Raw genomic sequence first — 27381 nt, forward strand, 5'->3', positions numbered from 1 at the left:
AAGAGCAGAGGAAGAAGGAGTTCATGGATGAGCAGAAAGTGGAGGGCGGGAGCATTGCTGCGGTGACAAGCACTGCGCTGAATCAGACATTCCTGCAAAACTGTGTGGACTGTGCATTTAACAGGTTAGATGAGAAAACAGCACTGCATTGCTAAGTACCTGGCCTTTCCAGCAGCAACACTGTTCCTCACAGCTGCATAGGCCATGTTGTCATTGATACCTTCGAGAAGTTAGTGCCCACTCTCTTTGCTACTCTTAATGCTGGGTCAACACAGGCGTCTCATTCAAATTTACCTTCTTGATTCTTCCCTCCTTTTACCTGGACACTACCATAATGACAAGTGTGTTCTTTCTGTTTGCTTTTCGGTTTTGTTTAAGAAAAATCAGACTTTGTAGCTGCAGTGGTAGAATCTTACTTCTAAGCCAAATAAAAGGCCAAATGATCGCCCAGGGAAATTAAAAGTTGCTGTATTTTGGATTACTTTTTTTCACACACAAAAAAAGGGCTTTGTAAAGAATTCCTGTGAAAAGAAAGTTAAAATGTTTGAAAATGAAAGTGAAATAAAACTTGGTGAGCCTACCTTGAGGGATACCTGGTTGTTGGGAGTAAGACAAATGTGAGGTATCTCTGATCCTTACAGAGCCATTTATGATTACTATGTGAATACAGCAATGGAAAATTAGCTTTTACAGGATTTTATGACAGGTTCTCAGATTATTTTGACATAAAACTTCCACTAAAATAATCTCAAATACTTATTTTAACACACTTCCTTCTTTTCACTCATCTTTCAGAATAGCATCACCCGAGAGGAATTTTGCCAAAATTATTTCATAAGCTCTAAAAAAAAATCCTTAATAATGCAACTTAAAGTTTTATGTCAGCAAAAGTTCTGTTTTCTTTTCACAGCCATCTGATAGCTAAGATGGTTTCCTCTGACAGTTTCCTGACCTCATAATTTTAAAGAATATATAATAGAAAAACACTAATAAACAGCTACAAGTAAAGGGAAAATAGTCCTTAGTGCTTTACAGAAACATTTTAAATGAGCCAACATGCAAATATGATTTTAATTCTAACAATCAGGAAATCTAACAATTTCCTACTTCTATTGTGGAAGAAGCCTTAGTAGTAGTAGTTTTGAAAACTCATGGACCAAGGCTGAGTTATAAAAAGTTGAACTCAGATACCATTTTTTTATAGCCAGGATGAAAGATTTTCCTTCTTAAAATCTAATCAAACACTTTAGAAGGAGAGCAATATCATTTATTATGTATCACTTGTCTGAAATTCTGGAAGGACAATGCAGGTGAACGCTACCAAAAGTGCTCCATGTTATACATCTGAATACATGTGTTGACATCAATCAGAATACACACAGAGGTTTAAGCATTTGCAGAATCTGATCAAAGTAATTGAACACATAAATGTTGATTACTAGTACTGTGCAGAAGTTTGAACCCTATTAATAGAGAAAATACTATATTGAGAAATTTATTGTTGCAAAGTTGTTGACATTTGCAAGATTAAAGAAAGAAAAGTCAAGACATCACTAGGCATTAATGGAAGTAACAAAAAATTCTGCCTTCGACCTCAGCAAACCATGGTTTGAACAAATGCCATATTACAGCACTGCAATATTTTACCTTCATAAGAACTTGTGTCAGATTTATTACATGCACAGAGTACATCCTTACAATTGGGCACATTAAAGTTTTAGGAAGTGCTTTCTTCCAATTTGGTTCTTGACATACATAACTGTACTGCAAACTTCTTGCAGTTCCTCATCATCTTAGCACTCAGACTAGTGTAACAGCATTGTGCAGTCCATCACATTGACTGAAGCTGTGTTTCAGTGAAAATTAGTCAAACTAAGCTCCAAATTTCTGAAAATTGTACATAAAAAAATCTTAGGATTAAGAGACACTTTAAAATTGTAAATATAATAAACTAATATTTGCACACCCTAATATGTGGTTTAATTGGAATTAATTATCTGATTACCCTTATTGAACAACAGTAGGTATTTAACATTACATATAATAGAATTCACCAGCAAAGTTTAAAATTATTTAAAGCTATACTCTGCACACGATTTGCATACAGTGTTTATTAGGTTTTTTTGCAGAGTCTTTAGCTTTAACAAATTGTCAGCAAAGTCCACATGAATACAGTGCAAAGTAATGTCCAGATGGAAAATGTGGAACACCAACAACTTTTATTTTTTCACTTGTGAGTGCTCAGGTAGCATCATGGCAAGGTTTATATGCTGCAGTTACATACCTAAAAACGAAAACTGTCAGGACTGACCAAAAAAATCCATAATCATTTTAGCACCAAAATAGTTTGGTGCCTTTGTGAAACGTATTTTTATTAGTAAATTACTGAACATGGGTGTAAATAAAATTGTTTTGCTCTTGTAAAATGATATGGTATAAATGGGAATTAAAAGGGCATGGGTATCCCCCAGATGGACAGTCATTTAGAATTACTATAAAACTTGCTGACATCAGTTTGGTGGTATTCCTGTAGCTGTAGTTATTCATATACTTCCAGTACTTCCACACAGCATACAGCACTAAATACTAAGTCAAGAATAAGGAGCTGCTCAGCAAGAGACGATTTCTCAATTCACAAGGAATGGTTCATGGAAGCGTCATGACAGAAGATGTGAATCTAGGTGCTGTTAAAATATGACTTTGTCCTTGCCTATGATACTATGGAATTGAATATTTAATACACTACAGTGGTTGTGTCAGCAGAGTTGAGGTTGTACAGACACAAGACCTGCTCACTACTTGAACATGTCAAGGGTGGCAAGGAGTGTGAGACTGCCTTGAGTTTTTCATAGGTATGCTGCATTCCTGACTGCTGTCAGCTGGGACACAAACTTGGAACAACTACCATTGTCATAAGAAGAGTACCAAACCCACTGATCTAAAGTAGATTTGAAAATGAAGCAATACCTTGTAGACATATATTCGAGTCAGCTCCAAAGCAGAGGCAGTTTAAAGGTCAGTAGCTCTGACTGGCACTGTCCTGCAGTGAGATGCTCTGGTCATTTGAAGCTGGCTCAGAACCCTGCAGCCTTTCCCTTCTAACAGCTGGTGTCAGCTACTGCAGCTGCACAAGTTCTATATATTTCTAAATGCAAAGATTCTATTGGGGTGATCATTTGATTATTTCTTTTTTAGCATTCAGCAGGATAACCAGAGTGTACTGTGGTTATCTGCCTCCCTGGGACAGTCTCAGCTGCAGCTTTGCAGACTATTGTACCTGCAGCCCCACTCACAGCCTTAGACAGAAAATAGGTGGCTTATGTGAGAATGGAAGTGAGGAACAGCCAGCTAGCCTGGGGCTTGATTAATACCAGTTCAGGCTTAGAAAATCACAGAAGCACAGAATATTCAGGGTTGGAAGGGACCTCTGGAGACCATCCAGCCCAACCCCCTGCCAAGGCAGGGTCACCTGGAACAGGTGACGCAGGAACGTGTCCAGGTGGGTTTGAAATGTCTGCAGAGAGGGAGACTCCACACCCTCCCTGGGCAGCTGTTCCAGTGCTCTGCCAGCCTCAGTGTAAAGTTCTTCCTCATGTTAGGGTGGAAGTGCTTGTGTTTTAGTTTATGGCCATTGCTCCTCGTCCTGTCGCTGGGCATCACTGAACAGTCTGGATACATATGCAAAAATAGACACATAAAAACACCTAAACCCAAAACCTGACATAGGATGTCAGAACTGAAGGGGGTTTTTAATTTTCATCCTTCATAGCCTGTCTAGGGTTGAACATTTTTAACAGGCTTTTATTGCAATACAAATCCATTTTAACATAAATGATAAAGTTTAATTGTCCATTTTTCCAGTTTTGCTTACTAAGAAATCCACACCCTGTCCTATACCTAGTACTGAAAATGTCAGCAGTTCTGGGAATCTTCTCACATGTCGAGCCTCGTTTTATCCTCTCAGTAATCCCTGATCCACTGAAGTCAGTCTGTTGCTGAGGGAAAAGCCAAGACATATCCAGTATAGATTCTTACAAATGGCTATATGTTCATAAGTAAGAACTGGGAAATCACCCAAAGTTAAATTATAACTCAGGAAGGATCTTCAAAAAGTGTTTCTTACACTGCATAATGCTTTTATTTTTTTGCAGAAAGCTCTCAACCTACATCCCAGCCAACTGATTTACAATAGCTCTAAACACTTTTTCCTTCATTCCTGCTTTTTTATTCTACATAGAAGATCAACATAAGCTTTACTCTCCAGTCCACAGACTGTAATGTAAATTGATCTTAAGTGGCACATAGGTTTTGTCCTGGCCCTCTGGACATAAAGGAATTTCTCCATTCACAAACAGGGCCTGTTTTGTCTGAATTGAAGTTCTGAACAAGAACTAGGGAGGCTTTCTGGCAGTAAAAGAGAAAGAGACATGTTTATTTTCTTTTAGAAAAGATATGACAACTGATGATAGAAATGGACACTCAGGTAACTTCACTGGAAGTATACATATGCTCTCTGGGCTGAAAGGAGGAGGTCGTTTACTTAGAACAAGACACATTCATTATATGATGTATAAAAAGACTGCAGAAAGTACCTGGAAAGAACCATAAATTACAGAAAAAAAGAGTCCATCACCATAGTCAGGTAACTATAATTATTATTATTACATAAGGAAGAGCCTATCTCAAAAAATGAGACTAAAACCAAACTCATGAAATTAGGGACTACAACTGCCCCTAGTGAAAATATCCAACACACAAAAATGAGGGTGAAGAGCTATTTTAGCTGATGGAGAGATGAGAAAGGAACAGTATAAAGTGTATATTCTAGATGCATCTCTTGTTTTTAAACTTTAGACTCAATATGAAGAGTGACTTTTGATGACTTAAAATTTAACATTCATTGCATCCTTCCTTTTTATACTGATTATGGCCCAAATTGTCCCAATATTAACAAGAAGCATCATGAGAGTCTGAATTCAGCTGGTGTATATGTCTGTGGAGGGGCAGTGTCTTTGCAGGCATTTTATTCAGGTGAGCTCCTGGCTCAGAAGAGCTCTGGGGCAGTAAGTGGGAGCTTTGCTGGTTTTTGGGTCTGCTTTTCTGTTTGTAATGTCCAGAAGTAACCTGCTAGTTTGATTCTTCAAATTAAGAAGAAATTCAGCTTTGCACTAAGCCAGAAGGTGAAGAAAACAGCAAACCAGAACATAATATTACTTGCTTTTAAACTTGTCATACAAAGTGGTTAGAACTTAATTTGTATCAGAATGTGTAACCATCTCCTTCAATGTGAGAAATTTGCAAAAAGCTATATATTTTTTTTTCATCCATATGAAAAAAGAGTGGGAAGAGGGAGATACTGGGTACATACTTTCATGAGTTCCAACACCTGCCAGCTGGCTGAGAAAAACTGAGGTAAAAGAGGGCCGAAGGTGGTAGGTTGATGAAAGTATTGAGAGAACAGTGAGGATTATATCTAGTGTGATTCTGGGGTATTCTATAGTTGTGACAGGAAATTAATATACGAGTCTTGTCAGACTGAATATTGGGTATTCAGTCTGACAAACGGTGATATCCTCTTGTTTATATAACAGTAATATTTTTAACACAACTGCTGTCAAAAAAGGAGGCTTTAATGCTGCTGAAAACCACCAGTGACTGCATAAGAAGAGAAATGTAGCAAACACCTTCCCATGTAAATGACTACCTCAGCTGCATAATGTTTCTTCATGTGATATCCTAAGCAACATAGAAAAAGTTGACTACAGCAGCATTACTTGTTCTCTCTTATGTAAATGGCATACAGCACCAATGAAATGATCCCTGGCTGCCTGAAAACTTAGGAAAATGATTGTTTTTTTTAGTAAGTGAGGTAATGCAGAGCCCAGTATTTATATAGATTCAAAGAGAAGAAAAACATTTCAAAATCCACTGAACTCAGTGCTAACATTCCATTACAGGAAATCTCTATCTTCATGTTTCTGGAAGAGGAGAGATTTTGGCAGGGATATTTCTGCCCTTTTCTTTTGCTCTTAGTTTCTGCTATTGACATCTGCCAGATGCAAAATACATGGCTCAATATATTGCTGGCTTGACCCAAGGTAATGATTACACTGTGGTTGCTGCAGAGTAAGAGCAGGTAATAGAAATTCAGTAATTTATACAATCTCAGTGCAATGCATTATCACCATTAATGAAGAAAAACACTCCTGTGTCAGATTTTTACACCTGGAGGATCACTTCTATTGTTTCAGATTTAGTGGAATGACATTTTCACACATATTCACTGAAGTACAACAGCTGTGAAATCTGGCCATTGTATATGAGACTAAATATTATTCTTACAAGATAGAACTTTCATCTGTTTGCAGATAAACAGGAAAACATTTAAGAAATAGCATTTTTACAATACCTAAGCCAAAATGTACAGATTATTACCAGAAATAAAACATCAATATATGGGAAAAATGTATTTAAAAGAAATGAAGGATAATAATGAGTATTTGGAAGGAATGGAATAAGAAGTTATTTACTTTTTATGCTTGCATTAACTCTTTCCAAATGAAGCAGGTAATCATGTATGAAATTGTATTTTTTACTGAATGTCATCTTGGACTTTGGTGAGAACCCTTGAGACGAAAGGCTAGATTTTTTCTGAGCTATTTATCATCTTAAGCTTTTTGAATGCTCTGTGTTGTACTGAAAAATACTTCTGGTTCTATACATTGATGAGAAATGCATCTTAAAGAGGATCTCATACATACCTAAAATAACCCTCTGCCAGAATTCCCCAGAAAAAAGTGGGTGATCTGAGAAAACTAGTGTTTTCCTTCAATAGTGATTCAATGTGATATTGTGTAACACAAATAGCATGTTCTGGTCATATGAAGCTTTCGTTAATCCATAGCAAGATATCTTCAAATCCAAACAGAAATCTGCCTGCTGCAACAGATTGAGGATTATCTACTGAATTCCACTTTCATTTAATTCCCTTAGATTATTTTTCATGAGCGAAAAAGAGGTAGAAGGAGAAAGAATGAGAAAGAGAGCAATTAAGAACAATTAATCAGATAATGCTGGAAAGCCTTTCTAAACTAATCAATGTATTATTCAATATACTATCAAGTAATAATGCACTTTGGGAACCTACTGAACCATGCATATGTTTGCTAAAGCCAGAGAACCGTGTCACCAAACCAGAATGAATTGTACTCACAATGATCAAAGAGATCAGTTATCTCTTGGCCATTTTGTGTGCATCCTATGAGAGGGTGTACTCTGCTCTCCAAAAACTGTTGAAGACACAGAAGACTTCACAGTGCAGATTAACACTAAAAAGCTTCAATTAGATGCATAGCAGATACTGATGCAGGCAAAAAAACCTGACCCCCCAAAAATCAATAACATAATTCTATATTCAGACCAGTAGTTCGTGCTTATTTGTGGTGATGGCCAATATTTTCAAACCATCTGCGAAAGCATTGCCCCAAGAGATCCAACAGGAAAGGCAAACAGGCACAAAAATGTCAGGGAATGAAGAATGCCACCAATGCTTTGTACATGATTAAAATTACAGTCAGCTTGACCATCTCAGATGAATTCCTGAGAGCCCTTAGAGTTACCTAATCAGTAAGGGCCGGAGCCATGAGCCCAGACAGGCTCTACAGTTGCTGGGAATAGGAGGCAGAATTGAAGGAAGTCTGGGAGCGAATTGTGAAGGCTGGAATTACACATCATCTTTAACAGAGTGACAAGAAGCCTGCTATGCTTCAAATAGAAAACCAGAGCAGGGATTAGGAAGATGAGTTGATATGTTCAAATTAATAAAGATGACAAATGCAGGACAACTGTTTTCCTGAAGTGCAGAGAGCCTGGGTATGTGTTTTGGAAGTTACATCCAGAGAGATGCCACACCCGACCAAGAACACGAGTGAGAAAGCTCGTAGTGGCTTGAGAAAGAAGATGAGGTGTGTGACCCATGTAATGATATTTACACTACCAAGAACTGTCTTAGTATCTGAACTAATACTGAAAAGACACCTTTTGGCTTCTGTATATGACTTAAATGATACAATCTGCTCCTGCAGCCCGTGAGGGCTGTCACCCCAAATATGTTTGAGCATTACAATTTTGTTTTGTAATGTAGTAAAGAAATTATTTTCTGGGAAGATAATAATTTGGAAGAAGGAAAGGTTACCAGTGGTAAAATGCTTGGAGGTCCTTAGAATACTAATACAAATATTGCTACTCTTTTATTGAACCCAAACAATTAACTACAAACCACAGACCATATTGTACTGACTAAACATATCAGATATTTGTAAGCTCTTTGGGGCAACAAAAATCAATGATACATTAGCAATGACCTTTTCCATTTTATTTCCTGTTTTCTCCAGGAAATGCTAAAACACCTCACTAAGTTGCCTTAAAGACTTAAAGTATGCACTTAATATTACTTAAAACCTTAATAAAGGTCTAATGTAATGTAGCACATGAGATTAAAGTCACGACAAATCTTTAGGGCCAAATCCTTAACTTCTATGTCTACCATAACTAACAAGGCTTTGAACATCATGTTTAAGACTCCGTGGTGAACAACATGAAAATATTCCTGACTGCCACTGGTTCTTGTGATACAGATCCACAACTGCCTCCTTGATGTCAAAATGTAAATCCCAGGTGCCTCTGTTTCGCCCAGATAAACTCAATATGCCATAATATGCCACCACTGTTTCCAGAGTTCATTTTTCAGAAATTAAATTAAGCAATTCCAAATTACTTGCTATTAATATCCAACCATTTTTAACCACTTTTATACCCACTGAATACATTTTAACTTCTTAATAGCGAATCACTTTTACTGTGGTATACATCTTAATAAGGATTATTTCTATAATGAGTTCCAGAATTTACTATTCAGTCATCCAGGGATTATGTGTGTGAAAACAACTCATATATAGATTTGGTTTTAAAAGGGAATAAGAATAACTTTACAGATTTCAAAAATTGGATTTTATTTTAAGCTTTGAAATAAAATTATCCCTTGGCCAGAAACCAAGAATTTCAGCTTACATGGTAACTTTGAAGAAGTTCTGAGTATGAGAAGACTTATGGAGAGTACTAGGAGAGCAAATTGTTTGCAGCTTAAATTATATAGTTTGTTAAGAAAGAGAAAAAAAAAGAAGAAAGATAGAAGATACTATATCCGTAAAAACAATTCTTCTGTTTCCATCCCCAAACCACTGTCTCTCTTAATCTCTCTGTGGTAGTTAAGCACAGAGGTGATTGAATTCAATGCAATATATAGTCAGACCAAAAACTGAGAAACGTTTGTTATCTGCAATCATTACCTGCATATGCCGTGATCTGAGCTCCTCAATAAAACAGTAATGAAAGGATATAATGAAAAAATCCAGAAGTTTAATAGTAAAATTACGTCCAGTCATAAATAGTACTTATTTTAAATAGGACCTCCATTACAGTTTGTGAGCAAGAGTTCCAAACAGCGAGTAAACAAAGGTGTCATGTCTGCAGTGACACTTGGGAAAACAGGCTGGGGCAGCTGAGCTGGGGGTCAGTTCAGCAAGGCTTTAACGTTCAAGCCTTTAGCCAGGAAAACACTTTCATTTGGGTTTAAATGTTCACCAACAGAGTTTTCTGCACCCGGATGAGAATACGGAGCAGCTGGTGGTATGGAAAGCATAATCCTGGAAAATCTGACAGATATAAGCTAAAAATGCAACATTTGCCAGAAAGTCTATTCCAATTATGTCCTCTCTTCTAAATTATTTCTTTGGTAATCTGTCTTGGAAAACTGTAGAGCTTAGAATAGCACCTGTTTCTTTATTTAACAAATTATCTTGAGGCGTGTTTGCCAAATTCCCCGGGATCTCAGGAGGACAGATTGCATGTAGAAGTTTTGCTTTAGTGGCTTCCAGTGGAATTTCTTATTGTCAATACTCTGCCTGTTATTCTGCGTGTCTGCAGCTCACAGAAAGCTGCTGGATCTGTAGAAAAGGAAACTGAAGATGGATTTATTCATGTGGGAGATACGCTAGGATTAGTAAAACTTCTTTACTCTTCCTTAGCTTCTACTCATGTCCCATTATTTTTAGGGGTTTGCACTCTTTCCAAGTTTTCAGGTGTCCATCCTCACCTGATGGTCCCATCAGCATCTGTTCAAGTCATGGAAAGACTCTTCTTGTTTTTAAAAAGTTCCTGATTATGCAGTTTGGATAAGATCTATAAAGGACCAACAAAATCCCTGAAGCATCATGGTGCCTTCTCTGTACCCATGGCAAATGAGCTCTGAAACCATCTGCACTTTGCCAACGAGCTCATTCTTAGTTGCCACAAGGCTTTGTGTGGTTGTCCTGAATTCCTTCCTGCATCTTGCTGCAGAGCTCCCACAGAGCACGAGATCCAGAAATGACACCACATGGAGCTGCTGCTTCCATCTCTTCCATGGAGACCCCACAGGTGGGAATGGACTGATTCAAGTAATGCCAGATGGGAACCTCTCCATCTCCCTGCTTGATCTTGTGTCCATTCACCCTTAAACCTTGTTGCTGTCCTGCCGTGGGGGGTCCTCCAGAGAGCTTTTGAGGAGGAGCCAAGGAAACCTGCTGGGGAACTGAACATTGTGGCCTGAATATATGGACATTTTGGCTTTCATCTGAAACAGTCTCTGGAGCACATTTAGTGGGTCCTTTGGCTTAGCCACAGTACAGAGCTGCAGTGAAGAGGGGGAGAAACAAAAATCTTCTTATATAATCTTTCAAACTGAAGGAAACAATTTCACCTGTATCTGTTTCTGGACTTTGTATCATTTCTGTAGTATCTTCTGCACTCTGTATTATTCCATTGCTAAATACATTTTGAAACTCTAGTTATATGAGTCGACATCTTGCAGACCTTAATGTGGTTTCTTCTCTCCAGGAATTTCAGAAATAAATCGGTAACAGTGCTGTATAAACTTGGTTCCCAAAGCAGTGTTTCCAAATAATGCTTTTGGAATATGTCTGTGGTTATATCTACTGCTATTTCTGACCCTTGCAGCCAGCTGCACACATTAATCAAACCCACTCTCAGCTTCTGTTTGTACTTATTTATTATTCTGATCTTGCCCTTTTTTCCAGTTACGAGGAGCTTTCTCTAGCCCAGAATGACACCTACTTATAAAACAAGTTTCTAGTAGCTTTCTCTGTAGAAGTGTCTTTACTTTTACAAAGACAAACTTCTCTGACCATAATCAGAACCATGACAATTTATAAAATAAAATTCTCTTATGATGACGAGAGTCAAAAAAGGTATGCCAAAATATTTCTGGGAGAAAAAGAAAAGCCTGGGAGATATATGTTTGAATGTGTCTGGAATAGAAATTGCTGCTATTTTCCCAGTGTTTTGACTAGTCTTAATAGTCACATTCAAATGTGAGAGATGGGAAGATAGGCTTTGCAGTGATCATTATGCCTAGCCCACTCAAATGCCAAAAACTTCAGAGCTAGGTAGGATTTGCATGTTTGTGCTTTACATTTTACTTACTGGAGACTGATAGAAAGGCAAAAAAGATAAATAAGACACTGAGTGAACCCATGCATGGTTTCTTCTCATTAAAATAAAGTTCAGAGCCACCATATTATTTATTAGTTAGGACCTTTAAAACAATTGACCATTTTTCAGAAAAAGATTTTCATATGCTTGCAAAAAAGGTTCTCCATAGTTAATAGTGAGATTTTCTTTCTATGGAATAGGTATCTTAAGTATTTTTTTTTACAAAATTTTCTGTACCTCAGCATTTCTTCTTGAAATTGAGTTAGAAAACATTTGTCATAGTGGGGCATAAATAGGAAAGGAAGATGTAGCAGCTTTGCATCCTAAAAGATATTTATGTCCCACAGAACTAAGGAGACCCTGACACGAAGCCATTCCTATTGCAACAACCACCAAGGAAAGTCCATCAGAATTCTACAACAAACCCACCATTTCATCAAAATAAATGAAATTCATAGGGGAATTACAGGCACACTTGTTGACAATTTTCCTACTCAGCTGACATAGAGACATTAGTTTGCCACTTACATTCTTAATGTATCACACATCTACCCTGTTATCAGAACTAAATTCCACATCCACCCCTGCACAGTCTGTTCTCTGAGTATGAGTGCAAACAGTGTCTTGCATGATATAAGTTGGTTTATGTGGGAACACATGGGTTACTATTGGTTACCATGCATTAAAAATGAAATTAAATCAGAAGCATTGTTTTAAAAAGAAACAACAAAACCCCAGTTTAGTTTTTACCATTTGCTTACAGTCATTTTGTGAATGAGTTAGCTACATGATGATGTGTATTAAGCAGCTATTTTCTGTTCATTCAGCTCTTTCCTCAAGACACATTTCTACCTAATAAACATTCCAGTAAAGACACTCCCATGATCTAAGAGAAGCAAGAATTATTAATATATTCCGAATAAACCCATACTGGTTTCACATTTAGTTTTGACTGGCTTTCTAAACATTCAGGGCTTATCTGACCCACTTGCTTTACCAAAGATACAGGCTTTAACCTTGCTGATAAGTGCAATGCAGTCTCATTTCCTAAGGCATGGTTAGTGGTTGTTTCTTCCTAATTAGATGGTTTACCATCATACCTAGTCTTTATCAAACACAAATAATAAGGGACATTTGTGTGCTTATTTATGTTATAAAAATAGTTTACACTTACAAGCAGAGATGGTATCACTTGCCCTACCATAACAAGGAGCAGGACACCAGTCCTTTAACTGGGGTAAGCATTCAATGTTCCTGACTCCCAGCCCAGCACTGGGAACAACTCATTATAGTGCTTTGCTGGGTACCAAGACAGAGAAGAAAAGAACAAAGACATTCCATGAGAGATTTTATTCTGACGAGGATTTATATTCAGTTTAGCTTGAATTTATAGCTCACATCAGTACACACACACACAAAAAAAAAGGATTTTAAATCTAAAAAAAATGCTCAGGAGTGTTACTCAATAAGCAAAACTGCTGACATTTCTAGCACCTCACATGTTTGTTTTGAAACATTAGGAGATAGTGATGAGATGATGACTACATCATGAATGACTGATTCCAGAAGTGACTTCCTTCTGTGTGAAATTACTGTGCAAACAAAATACAGAAAAACATTGTGCAAGAATTCTGAAAAGCCACAAATATGAGTGCCTCAAACACTAGTACAGAACAAGAACCTATTTTTCTATTTCTCAAATCTAACTGAGCAATAGGATAGGGTTTTTAGAGCTAATGTTGTTTAAATAGATGGCTGGAGGGCATCAATGTTTTCCTAATCTGACTCACTGAGAACAGAATTGAGCTTATTACTCCTCTTTTTAACATATAGTGAGATTTTAAGGAAATCTTTTCTAAAAGCAATGTACATCATCAGGGAAGAGAAATCACATAAAATACTAACAGATGGCAGTCATATACAATAAAACACAGCCAGGAAAAATGAAGTGGGCTCACACTAAAACAGACCTGGTCAAATCACATTCCAGTAATGGCCATTAACTCCTTCTCTTGAGATTCCCCAGCTCTAGTGGAAATCTGCATGAGCTGAGTAATAGCAACAGGCAAAAATCATGCTCCAAGTGCCTTAGATTTCACATGCAGAGATGCATAAAACAGTTTCAAAAGAAATTAAATTTAAAAAAAAAAAAGGAGGAAAGAAGAGGATGGGAAGGGAGAGAACTGGAGAGAAGAGGAAGGCAAACAAAAAAACCTTCTCAGGTTCATGTAATTCCAAGGTTACACCTATTACAGTTCGATAATGTCAAATAAAACAGAAGATCAACTCAAGCTAACCCTGTGATGCAGAAGAATATCTGAACCTATTTCCAGTTTTTCTGTTTGTTTCTAATGCTTTCACTTGCCACCAACATGAGTAGCCAGAATCATGGTGAAAACAGATATGGGAGTAGATTATATAACCTCCAGTAAACAAAATGTAAGGAAATATATTCATACAAAATTCAAGCTCAAAAAAATGGAAATAATCATCTTAAGGAGGCTTATCTGAATCATCTGATCACATCTTAGACTCCTCCAGAAGTCTAGATGCTGCAGTTCAAGCTCAGGCTGTTCAAAATTAAAGATGTAGGTTTGTTTCTATAATTATCTTTCTCATTCCTTACTGGCTAAATAAGTTCATTTCAAGCCTCTACACTTTGTTACCCTCCCCAGGGGTAGCACACAATTCCTGCGCACACCCAAAGGTTCAGACTGTGTGGAATTCAGCTGCAATTATTTACATCAGTCTGTCCTGATAGATCTGAAGATGGAAATCCTTTATCAACTTATTTAACAATGTGCCTCAACTTTCTGCTGAAGAAACAGATTCTAGACTGGGTGATACATTTCAGCTTTTGGTTCTTTGCCAGGACTGCTGACACTGGTCCCCGTCTCCGGGAATTTTTGTGACAACTTGCCGTGACCATTTTGTTGCTACTAGAAATATTGTAAAAGGAATAATAATCCTCATGGCCACTCACAACTTGAATCCAATTTGTTGTGCAATGCAAATATTGCACTACAATTTTTCAGTATAGTGAACCAGAAAACAGAGTAAATTCTGCAAACGATAAGTTTTATTGTTGGAACTCTCAATAAATGCACTCCAAAGGGCTTTTTTAAGAGGTGTTTTTGTGAACATACAGGAAGGAAACAAAACTTACACCAACTTAAATTTTTCATTTTCAATATTTCTGTATAAACACTTGCTTTAGACACATTCAGCTTAATCTGAAAATATGGCAAATAGATGCTTTAACAATAACTACGAAGAGCAATTTAGGACGTGTCGTGTGCAGTAGTTGATGTGAGTGCATATCTTGGGGAAGATGTAGAATGACTGTAGGATAAACCAGTCTGCTATGACTGACAGTTTTATAGAGACTAATACAAAACCATAATTGCCATATAATATTTTAGAAGTCTGTGAAGAGGTTTAAGAATTGGACTGTTTTACTCACAATGTCTGAAAAGTACCAGTGAGATACTGTGACTTGTTGAATGACTAGAAGAAAGCTTGTAAAATCCCCAGTGTGATACATAGGTCTGTGTTGCCAGGTATCATCTCTTCAGTGGAAAAGAGATGAAATGTTCACAGGGGTCCAGGCAGCCTTTAAATCTCAGGGTAGGCACAGTTTTCAGAAATGAGTGATTGCTGGCAATATAGGGCTTCATGCTCAGTAAAGATGACTGAGAAGTCATCTGCTGGGAGTGCTCATCTGTGCTCCTCTAGTGATTTCTGGGTCTTGAATACCCATTTTGAGACTTGTGTACTCAGTCCCTATGTAACCCTAATGTTTCAGCTTATGAGAACTATAGTATTATTTTAATAATTATTGCCTTGTACACTTCAGTGCCTCTGTGACTTAGGGATGAAAGAAAAACTGAGTTTTGTTTGGTTTTTAAGCAGTAATCATTTCATGACAAGGTTTTAAATACTTTACATGATTTGAATAGTTCATGGAATGATAGCTGGAGCAGAAGCAGTTGCCAGCGAAATAAACTACCTTCTACAGGTGACTGACCTAAAATCCACCCTACCCAAAACACTGAGTAGAGGACAAAATTATTTAGTTTCTTCCTGTGAACTTCCTCATCCTCCCTCACTCCATGACTACATCAAAGGGCCAAAATACAGCTTATACTCTCTTTTGGCCAGGTGTGAAACAAGTTTTGCTGGAAACTCTGGGAATCTAGGATTTCAGGCTCTTCAACATAACTCCATCCAGAATTGTAGTTGCACCAGCACCACAACTCTGGGTGAAGGGAGTAGGACTACATGATTTTCATGATTTCATAGTTCAAATTTCTCCACATCTAACGTGTTAAATGACTGGATCTCCTCTTTATCTCTCTAAGCAAAGCATTATTCCAAGTTTACGTCTTTAATGTAAGAAATGATTTGGGAAAAATTAATCTCCACATTACATGATTTACAGTGCTGAGAAAATTGAAGGTTGGGTATTGTGATGAACACTTAGTAGTAAAAGAGAAAATAGGATGGATTTTTCTGGTAAAGATAATAGCACAATCCTGGGCATAGCCCAGGATTTGTATTGTATTAAACAATACAAATGGACAGCCTGGAAACATGAGCGGGGCGAGAGAACCCAGGACAGAGCTTTGTGAAAACATGTTGTGTTTCAATGGAGATGGCTTTACTTAAAATGTGATTGGCAGTGCCCAGAGAGAACACAGGTACTGTTGGACTGCCAGAGACACTGTATGCTCCTCATCCTCATGTGTCACCTCTGCATACAGCAGCTCTGCATCCACTGTGGGAACCTGGAATCTCCTTCCCTCACAGTGACCATGTTATCACCATGACTAATGTATGACCTATAGATTAAGGTAATTCTTTCTGCACATCAGAGAATGAATTTAACTTGACTCTTCATTAAATAATCAGTGCTGTTATGTAAACCAGCAAGCCTTGTTTCAGTACTTCCCTGAGAGGTAGAACAGATTGGTGCTTTCAATGGACAACTCATTCTATATGCAAGTAGTTTATTAAATCTTTGCTGAAGGCATTATAACTTCTATAGCCTACTTTGTATAAAAGATGAAATTGGCCAGAGTTTTTCAACAAATAAATGTAAGTTTTTAATTGGATTTAAACCAATTAATTGTTAGCTATTCAGTACTGCTACACGTCTTTTCCTTTCTGCACTTTGTGGCTACTCTGATTCTGCCTGTAAAGGGCAATGCAACAGCAGGCACATCTCAGCAGAAGAACTGACTCTGGGGTGAAGGTCCACAGAAAATTCTTGGTAATACTTAAAATTCATTTTCACTCCTGTTTAACACCTGACATGGTAAAAAGCTCAGTGGAAGAATGAGGTTTTTATGTAAATGTAGAGTGAGATAGCAGTTTACAGATCTTTGCACATGTTATACAAAAAAATCTAATCTAAATCAATAAATGCTTATTAGCATGTGGTGATTGCTGCCCTTTCTCTGCTTTGTGAAGATGTATTTCAGGTAATTTGAGTCATACAAAGAGCCCCCTGAATGTTAAACACTGATGGTTAAATATATATGTAAGTAATTACCATCACAGCTACCTCATACAGGCTTAGCTGGCCAACTGAGCAGGGATTGCACCAGATGACCTCCAAAAGCGCCTTCGAACTTCAAGTGCTCTTTGGCTTGAAGTTTCAGGTTTGAGTTCTGACTCTCTTAAGCCTTCTCTTTTTCAACTAGGGAAAGTGGATTTCTGTAGAGCACTTTTGCACACATCTTGCAGTGGCATTAATGTCCGAGTGGGAATATCTCAACTGCTGAGATTTCTTATCAGTGTCTGAAACATTAACCTTCAAAAATTTTACTGTAATCTGCAAGTAGGTAAATAGATGTTTCTTTTCATATCTATATTAATAGATTTGAAAACTTCTGGCAGTCATAAAAATAAAAGCAGATTTCAATATACATTTGGGTATAATCTAGGCTTTAACAAATTTGTTCTGGACATTAAAAGCTCTTGCAAAATTTAGATGATATAATGAGAAGGACTGATCTGAAAGTCTTAAGGAGATGAAAAGGGCTTTGTCATTATAACTTTCATTAGTATTAATAGCATGGCATGACTAAAGCCCTGGTCATCTGGATAGAGATGCACCTCAGATTGCTCTGGGTGGTGTGCAGGTTTACACAGAGACACATTTAGACAATTGCATACCAATACTAACTTGTGATCCTCTTGGAATTCTGATAAAAGCTGGTATTTAGTGGCATTTTTCCCTAGCTACATTGGCTGTGTTCTCTCTCCTCTGTCTCCCACTAATCTCATAAAGTATTTGCTGGTTTTTGAGATGTGGACTGCCAAAATGGCTTGAAATGAGAGATCAGCAAACAAATAAGTAGGTATTTCTTTCATGCAAATAATTTCCAAGAAGAAATGGAAGTTTTAGTGACTTTTGACTGCTGTTCAATAAGGTTGTTCTAGATTTGAGAAAACCATTAGACAAACCTATTCCTAATCTTGCACTGTCTAGGACACCAGATTCTACTAACTAGCTGGTTTGAAGCTTTCTCATCACACTGATATTCAGTAACACGTTGCCTTTATGCAAGAATGCATTTGATTTACTTTTTCTTTTCCATTCAGAAAATTATATTCTTTTCAGAGAATGAATGTTTATTTGGTTATAAAACAGGAATATGGCTTTTTATACATAAAGTTGTATTTCTTCATTCTCTTTGCATGGTTTGAAAACATATAATCTAGTGCCTTCTGTTTGCAAAAACTTTATTTAGAAAGGTTTTCTTTCCTCCAAGAGAAAGAACTTGGCTTCAGTTATGTTCCTTTGAATTATAATTAGAACTTTGAACTCCAGACAGCTGAATAAACAAATTTCCCCAATTTAATGATATTGACCCGTTTGTCTGTACGAGCAGAATACTACGGAGCATATATCCAATTAAACCCCTGCTTTTCACTGCCCAGAAAAGGCTCAGGCTTGTGCAGCCAGAAGGAAGAAGTTGGGTTGGTGGCTCCTGAGCTGAAGCTCCCAGGTTCATGGCACTGGTGCTGGGTGGCTCAGGGGTGCCTGGAGGCTGCACTCAGTGGAAGTCAGGACATGTAACAAAGGCAGAGATTATCCAATCCAAGCTCAACTCAGTGCAGTGCAAGTCTGGCTCTCTATTCATGCTACACATTCCCTGGGCACCGTCTCAGGTGCTGCAAATGTCACTGTACCTTCAGCACCCCCCAGGGAGCAGAGTCTGACACGGGGAGGCACAGATGTGCTGTGGCTTTGTCCTGTCAGGTTGTGCCCATGGGGAAGAAAGGACCCAAAAGCTCTTTCATAGTTCAGTTGTATTTGTGCAGCTGGTTTACAGCTCCCAAAGCCCAACCTGGGAGAGCCTGCAGGCCATCCATTGTGAGTGGGTCCAAATTGGATGCAGCAGGATAACACTGCAGGGACGAGTGGGCACAACCTCAGCTGAGGCTGCTGGTAAGGGAGTGGTGCTCTCAGAGTCTGGGCCCACTCCTCCCTACACCACTGCACCCATGGCCAGCTGGGCCCCTTTCAATCTCGTGTGCCAAGCACAAGACCCAGGCCCCAGAAGAATCTACTTCTCTGAGCTCTTTCCCACTCCTGTACAAATTCTGGCTGAAATGGGAAAATAACTAAATATTCTGGTTTTAACCCATTTGTATCCAAGTTCCACCCACTGGCTTAAGAAATTTGTAGTATCATTAAGATTTTTCATATCTAGCAGTGTTCAAACTTTGTCACAGAAGCAGGTCAGAAAAGAAGGACACTGGTATATTATGCAAAAAACAGTTGCCTAGCACTGTTCAGATGATTACCACTGACATTCTGAAATTAAAATATCTGATTCTGTCATATCCTAAAGTAGTATCTGTATTCTCCTTTAGAACTGGAGGGACAGATTTTGAGAAAACAAAACATCCATTAAGACTAGTCTACACATTTCTGACTCCTAACTTGCTTTTTTTTTTTCTTCACTGTGATAAGCAGGTTGAATTAGATCTGCTGCCATCCTGCTCAGTAGCAGAAACAACTAGCAGACAGACTTTATCCTCTCTGGGTCCTGGTTAGCAAAAGTGAAAATGAAAACCCTTGGCAAAAATTTGTGCTGAACTTTCCAAAATCACAATGGGCTCAAGTTCGTCAGAGTGGAGAAAAGCTGTGTGACAGTTAGTTTGAATGAATCTCATTATCAGTCATGTCAGTCATGTGGTGCATCCAATCATTCTCTGCAAGAGAAGTAATGCAACAACACTGTGTACATAATAAGTGATATTTTGGGGGAGAGTTGCATAAGTTGACAATTAGATTTGTTTCATAACAGGTCCCACCTGAGGCAGTGAGAGGAAAAATAGGCACAGCAAAGGTGATAAGCACTGGTGTTCCTTCGAGCAGACTGAATGTGGGACCAACTGTACTAGAAGGAAATGCTGCTAAAGTGAACTGTAACCTCAACTGTTACATGGCACCTTTATTGGGAGCCTCCTTTTATAAAGCAGGCAATTTTTCAATGTTTTGTACAGTATTATTAAAGCCTGAAGTGGGTGTGTTTTGTGTCCCAAAAAAGTTACCTGCCAATTTGTATTTTTCAAGGCTGTTTCTTCATTTTTATTTCTTTATTAGCTCCACCCAAAAGGGAGATGATGATTATGAAGATTACACTTCAAATAAGACTTGGGTTTTGACTCCCAAAGTCCATGAGAGTGATGTGACTCTTATTTTAAATGGCTTGCTGGAAGGATATGACAACAAGTTGAGACCTGACATAGGAGGTATGTTGGTTTTCTTTCTAGACGACTTTGGATTAAGCAGTGAAGAGAAACAATTTTTATGTCATATGATTGCACACAGGAAGCATAATCCATTCAAAGTAGTTATGAGAATAAAATACAATGCAGTAAAACATCAGAGGCATGAAAAGTAGTCATGAATTTGGAAGCTGACATAAATTAAGATTGCTGAATCTATCCTAAAACATCTGATAAGACTGTTGTTAATTGCTGAATCAGGCTGCCTGTAATGATCTACCTGCATAGGAAGTTCTAAATTTAACTTCTGGGGACTGAAAAAGCAAGTTTTTATCATCTTTTTATACCTAAGTGAGGGTGTTAGAGAATCACAAATAATATATTGAAAAGGAAGGTCAAAGAGGATACCACAGCCTGATACTTGTGTGATGTGATGGATACAGAGCCTCCAACAGCAGCAGGGCTGCACTGGCTGATCCAGCCTGGGCCCTCACTTGCACAGAGGGCAAGAGGTGACAGGGGAATGAATGGGGCACAGAGAAGGAGAGTCACAAAAAATAACTGCACTCAGGCAAGGCCAGTCTCCCCAGATGTTTCCCACAGCCTGTATAAGTACATAGACCTAAATCTGGACTCGGAATGGAAGCCTTATCTGACTGAATCACCTTTTACAGGGATCTTCCTCTCCACTGACTACTGAGGGAGCTCAAAGAGAAAAATCTGAAGAGCTGCAAGTGTGTTTGAGAAGCCCCATGTGTGCCCAGCACAGGCAGACAATACCTCTGCAGAAGAGGGTGCAGCAGTAATAAGATTATAGAAAAACGCAGGGAGATTTCATGGCTGAGGAAGGCCTGGGAAAGCAGAGGGCAGCAAGGTTAATGAAGGAACCTGTTTCTGACAACTTTATAGAGGCTTATAAACTAAAGAATTTTTCACAGTGGGGGATAACATGAGTCTTTAACCTTCAATGTACATATACAGTGTAAATTAGCAGAGGAACTTATCTCATTCTCCCGATCCAAGACTCCAGAAACAGAGAGGAAGTAGACATTCTTAAAAGCAATTGAGAAAAAAATCATGTTTTAGTCAAGGTGTATAAGAATAATAAAGCTACAATAGAGTAATTTCAAAATAAATTTATTCTAACAGCTGTTCTTCATTTCTTTTTGAGAGCCTTAATTTGAGAGCCTTGAGTATTAATTTTGCTTTGGGCACCTGAAATTGCTACTTGCCTACAGCCACCTCTGCAGGCAACAGCAATCATGTTGCATTTGGCATTATAATGTAAAACAAGTGGTTCAAAACACCATAAGAAAAATGTTTGATCTCACTGATAGTGTTTTGTCAGACGTGTTGCTGTGACCTGACACAAAATATACATCCTCTCAGTCAGATATGAGTCACTCTAAGCTAACAACATTGGTTTCAGTATTTGTTCTCGTACCATAAGGGAGTTAGTTCTGATAGAATAAGTGATACAAGAATTTGTCTCAAAGTGTCTCCAGCTAATTTCAAACTGAAGACATTGCTGCAAATCTATATTTATTGTATATGCACATTTAAATGTGAGGCAACCACAGCCATCCAGGAGAAGTACTATAATAATATGATTGTGTTTGACTTCCATGTAGTTGACTTTGACCTTCATTCATTTCACTGATTCTTGTGTTTCTCTTCCAGTTAAGCCGACAATAATTCACACTGACATGTATGTGAACAGCATTGGGCCTGTGAATGCCATCAACATGGTATGTAAATGATTGCCAAGTCTCCATCATTTTGACATTACAAAGCTTCCATTAGTTCAAATGTTGTGTTGTACCTGTATTATTTTTAAGACCTCATTGTAATTATGAATGTGAGGACTATTATGAGGTATAAATCTCTATGAGATGGGAAAACTGAGCTCTATGCTGAAAAATGTAGTAATAATAGTTTTTAAGATATCCACACGTTTCATGTGCCCTACTTTCACATGCTTTGGGACAGTTTAACTCCTGTAAAACTGAACTTCCAGATTGCTACAAACTCAGGAAAGCCATTCACCAGTGATATGACCATTCTTGCCACCAAGAGATAAAAAGCAGAAAGCCCAGCTCCTCTCCACAGACCTCCCACTGCTGACATAGCCATGGCACACAGGCAGTTCAGTCAGCTCAAACTTTTCCTGTCCTAGAGCCAAGGAAATTGGTAATTGTTCTCTGGCCTGAGCAGGCCTGGGTTGAGATGCAGGGACAGAGAGTTAGAAAGGTGCATATAACACTCAATTTTACCTTAGTTTTACCTCTCAGGGGGAAAAATAACAGGATAAATTGGTTTTAAACAATAATGTTTTGTAAACCATGCCTCAAAAATTCACAAAAAAATTGGTTTTATCAGTTCTAGGATCATCTTGTGTAGTTCAGTTTTTTCGTGTGAAATTAAGGAAAGCATATCAGGAGCTATGTAAAATGCTGAGTGCTATGTTTTCATCAGTATTTCTGGTTAACACAACAGGAATATACAATTGATATATTTTTCGCCCAAACGTGGTATGACAGACGTCTGAAGTTCAACAGCACTATAAAAGTGCTCAGATTAAACAGCAACATGGTTGGGAAGATCTGGATACCAGACACATTTTTCCGAAATTCCAAGAAAGCTGATGCTCATTGGATAACAACTCCTAATAGGATGCTCAGGATCTGGAATGACGGCAGAGTCTTGTACACATTGAGGTATTTACACATAACTTTAATTTCTGTAAGGAAAGCCAGAGAAAGACCCTCTGGATTCAGGTCATTTGACACTAACCTGAAGGAAAAAACATTGGGGTTTCCTGTTTATTTATTCATAAAACCCTGAAAAAGGGAAGTATTTAGAAGATAGTCATTGCATGACATTTATTTTATATTAGCACAATAAAGAATTTTATTTCTTCCTATAGATTGTACTGTCTTGCTCCACAATAGTCACCTTCCTATATTAAAATTACTACAGATATTTTTACAGTAATTACTCTTCATTTTCAGGTATGTTTTATTGTTTGCCACTGGTTTGGTCCCTACTGTCTTTTACCTTTTTATTCTGCTAAACTAATAAATTTGAACTTTCTTTGAATTAAGTAGATGGTATAAAGGGAGGTATTATATACATCAAAGGTGTCTTATTCTGAACTGACTACAATTTAGCTAGATGAAGCTCAACACTGCAAAAGCATTTTGTTCCTCAAATATCCAGTGAGAGTAAGGTTTATCATTTTGGCATTGAACATTTAAGGTTTAACCCCAACCTATGGATATGCCCCATTCCACTAAAATTTTCATGACCCTGGAATTGCTGTGCTCATGTCCAGCTTTCCCAGTCACATGTGTAGCTTTTCTACAGAGACAGATTCCCTTTTCAATAATTAAGTTATGCGTGTGCCTACATTAATGTGTAGCATGTGCCATACGTAACAACTCAAATATCATATTACAAATCACCATAAGATACTTCCTAAATGGGAAAATCTTAAGTGTTTGGGGTTTTTTACTTTTTTTTTTACATGTGATATGATACTTGGGTTTATGTAAAATACAGATAAATACAGCATTTTGTCAAGATTATTTATAATTTAAAATGAGAGTAGAGAATCAAAGATGATAGACATAGGATCATCTGATTTTAGACTGAAAGTTTTGAAGAAAATTATACTCATAATTTTAATGAATAGAGGTGAGGCTTTTAACATTGCAGCTGTCTGAATTACAAAAAGGAGATTTATTTCATAGTTATTTTACATTCATTACATATTGCATCACCCAAAGAGATAAGAGAACAATCGAAATTGAAACCCAATGCAAATCAAAGTCAGTGTGATAAAAATGATCCTAGATGCACTTTGGAAATGTTAAATTTGAACTTGGCTACAATACTGTCTCTTTGGATTTCATTACCTTTCTCTTCGAATGCCTCAGGTTCTCTCATTAGAAAGAGATGTATCTGATAGAACTTGGAAAGTTTTCTGTTATGAGTGTATACTCAGTCGTGCTAGGGAGCCACAGTAAGCACCAGTAAGGATCTGACCCAGATTAAACCACAAGGGAAATGTGATTTAACACATCTGGGATTCTGTTCTGAAGAGAAGAGAGCTCCGAAAGGGCTGATTGAGTTTTCTCAGTCACCTCCCCCAGGCTCAAGAACCATCCTGACCAGCAGGAAATCAAGTATCTGTGGTACTCAAGATGATGAAAATGAAAAGAGGAAGGGCAACAAGGAAATTAGATTTGCTCCTAAATTCCTAATGTTTCCCTTTGACTTCATTAACTTGGTGGTTAATGGTCACAGCATCCCCTGCATCCCACAGGGTGAGACTCAGGGAGCCCTTTGCAGGCAGGAACACTCGGGATCCTGGAGACAAACCCAGCTCACAGGCTGGTCAGCAAAGACCAAAAACCTACAGTTTTCCTAGAGACTCATGGAACAAATAAACATTTCCCCCCCCTTTTCCTTTTTTCCTCTCTCACCCCACCTCCTCCCTCCTTTCCAAAGTTCAAGATCCCACTGCTCATGGCAAGGATGGGACTGAATGAAAAATGGTAGAGTTTTTAGCAGGCACATCAGGGGGTACATCTCATCTAATTCTGGATTTCTAAAGGTACATGTCTTCACCTGATCTATCTGAGTTCTTACAGAGACTCTCCTAATATTCAATGGAGAGAAACCCCTTTGGGTTCATTTTTCTCCTGCGGTAATGTAAATGTTGTATTTTGGGCTGAAATGAAGTGTATCCTCAGAGCACCTCTGCACCAGCAGGGAAGGGAGTCTAGATGGCTGTCTTGAGTGCAGATGTCTAAATTTGGACTGCCATCCGTCATTTCTGAGATAGAATTTTTGTCACAGAATATACATTTCCCTAGTGCATTATGGCATGTTGTGATACAAAGATTTGTCACTGGTCGTGAGATGACCTGTATATCTACTGATGGATTTGTTAGTCATGAGTAATGCTGCCATTTGAGATGCAGAGGAACAGAACTTTAATACCTTCTTCTGTTACACGATCTGAAAAGACGACCAGGGTCTATGTAACCAAAAAAGAAACAGTGGTTATTGGTAACCATGATGTCTTCCTATGCTTGGAATATTCAAACAATTACATAATTCTCAATAACTTACTTCTGCTCTCTCTCTCTCCCTATATATATAATATTTATATATTTCATAGTCAAGATCCATGTTATGAAGAATCTTATTTTGCTTGCCATGATGTAGCTTTCAGAACAAACTTCTCAAGTGCATTCTGTATATCCTGATCTCTTCTCAGGCTGACAATTGATGCAGAGTGTCAGCTACAGTTACACAACTTCCCAATGGATGTGCACTCCTGCCCCCTGGAATTTTCAAGCTGTAAGTAACTTGCTTAAAAAGATCCCTTTTCTGACCCACACTGAACTGCTTATTATAAATTTATATTTACATTCTTAGAGTCAGTGAAGATAATGTTCTTAATTAGACATAGCCCAATGGTTTTCACTTTTATTTTGATCTTATTTTCGGTATGTGGATCATATATTCACATATAAAATTGAGGAATGCTATGTAAAAAAATCAAATTTCTGGACCTATGTGATTAGTTTATGCTTATATCTGAGGATAAAAGTAGAAAGTTCAGCATCAAAGTCCCGTGACCTTATACTTTCTGTTTGTGCACGGGTGTTTTATTATTGCACTAGTTGGACTCAAGTTTGACATTTTGCAGTCAGGTCAAGGTGTGAATTCCTGGTCCAGCTGCAGACTTTTTTTGTCCAAAACTGAAGGATGGAAAAAACTATATACTATGGGGTCCACAAAAGTGGAAAGGCTATTTTTGAAAAATTTATCTCAAATGTGATTTCAATTTGTAGTTAATAAAATAAAATGTGACATTAAGTGAAAGGCACTACTAAGCAATTTGAGGAAAACATAGCTATAATTTATTTGCAATATGCTTCTCCAGGTTTTTCAGAAATCAAAAGTAGTATTTTTGCTGCCCAAAGTCCAGCCAAAGCCTAGCAGTGAGTGTGACCCAAAGCCCTCTGTGTTTCCCATTCAATCAGATGGGTACCCCAGAGAAGAGATCATCTACCAGTGGAAGCGCAGCTCGGTCGAGGTGGGGGACACCAGGTCCTGGAGGCTTTACCAGTTCGCCTTCACAGGACTGAGAAACACAACTGAGGTGGTGAAAACTACTTCAGGTAAGACACTGATGTGTTTACCCCCAGGTTCATCTCGGATTTTATTAACACAATCAAACCAAGAAGGATCTCTCTGGTTAGAACTCAGCACTGGCACTTCTCAGTACAATTACAGGCTTTTAAATACCTGTGGAACCATCCAGGCTTTAGCAGTTCTGAACAGCTCACAGGCAGAAAAACAAGTTCTTGTCTCCTGCCCATTCCCATCCTCCAGGGGGTTCATGGACTGCTGGGATAAAGCCACCACTGCAGGGGGAAGAAAGGGCTAGCTTTATGAATTTCATAAAAAATACTAGACAAACTGGATTTCTGCTCACTATTCCAGTGGTTTTGAATGTAAAAAATACTGTATTATGCAAACCACTTTGTACATGTGTAATTATTCAGGACAGATGGAGCTTCTGGTATTCCCAGTTCATTTCTGTGACTGGGTAGTTCCTCTTTTAGACCAGACATTGTCTACAGCTTATTTACAGAGCCTGTCCTGAATTTTTAATTAGATACAAAGGCATTATAAGACTAATCAATAAAAAGCTGCACAGGATCCACAAGACTGGTCAGCCAATATCTGTAAACGCCTTTTTATTTCCTTCCTGTCCTGTGTTTTACAGAGCTAATCAGAGCTGTGCACCAGAGACAGTGTATTGCTCATAACTGATAAACAGTGTCAAATTGGTAATTAAATATTTATCTTCCTATGCATCTATTAAGCCACATAAATAGATCTGGGTCTGGTTTCTGTTTTATCAGGAAAATGTGGTCAAGCCTATTATTTTGTGGAGGAGGATGTATTTGCAGGCCTTTATACTTTATTTTAGTGTTGTATTGTAATGAATTGAACTGTTGGCAGACAAGCAGTCCCCAGAGGTTGCATAATGCTCAGAAA

At 38.0% G+C, this 27381-nt stretch overlaps 1 protein-coding gene across 3 annotated transcripts in view; it reads left to right on the forward strand.

Annotated features, from left to right (window-relative positions):
• The window catches only part of GABRG2 (gamma-aminobutyric acid type A receptor gamma2 subunit), a 51814-nt gene that overhangs the window by 1310 nt on the left and 23123 nt on the right, over positions 1-27381 (forward strand). For all 3 annotated transcript variants that reach the window (XM_027682946.1, XM_027682944.1, XM_027682945.1), the window contains 5 exons: positions 20174-20322; positions 21979-22046; positions 22795-23015; positions 25586-25668; positions 26358-26495. In XM_027682946.1, the coding sequence (XP_027538747.1) occupies positions 20174-20322; positions 21979-22046; positions 22795-23015; positions 25586-25668; positions 26358-26495 (659 nt within the window). The remainder of the gene's footprint in view (positions 1-20173; positions 20323-21978; positions 22047-22794; positions 23016-25585; positions 25669-26357; positions 26496-27381) is intronic.

Source organism: Neopelma chrysocephalum, unplaced genomic scaffold (assembly GCF_003984885.1).
Source record: "Neopelma chrysocephalum unplaced genomic scaffold, ASM398488v2 Primary Assembly neopelma1_63, whole genome shotgun sequence".
In the NCBI taxonomy this organism is placed as follows: Eukaryota; Metazoa; Chordata; class Aves; order Passeriformes; family Pipridae; genus Neopelma; species Neopelma chrysocephalum.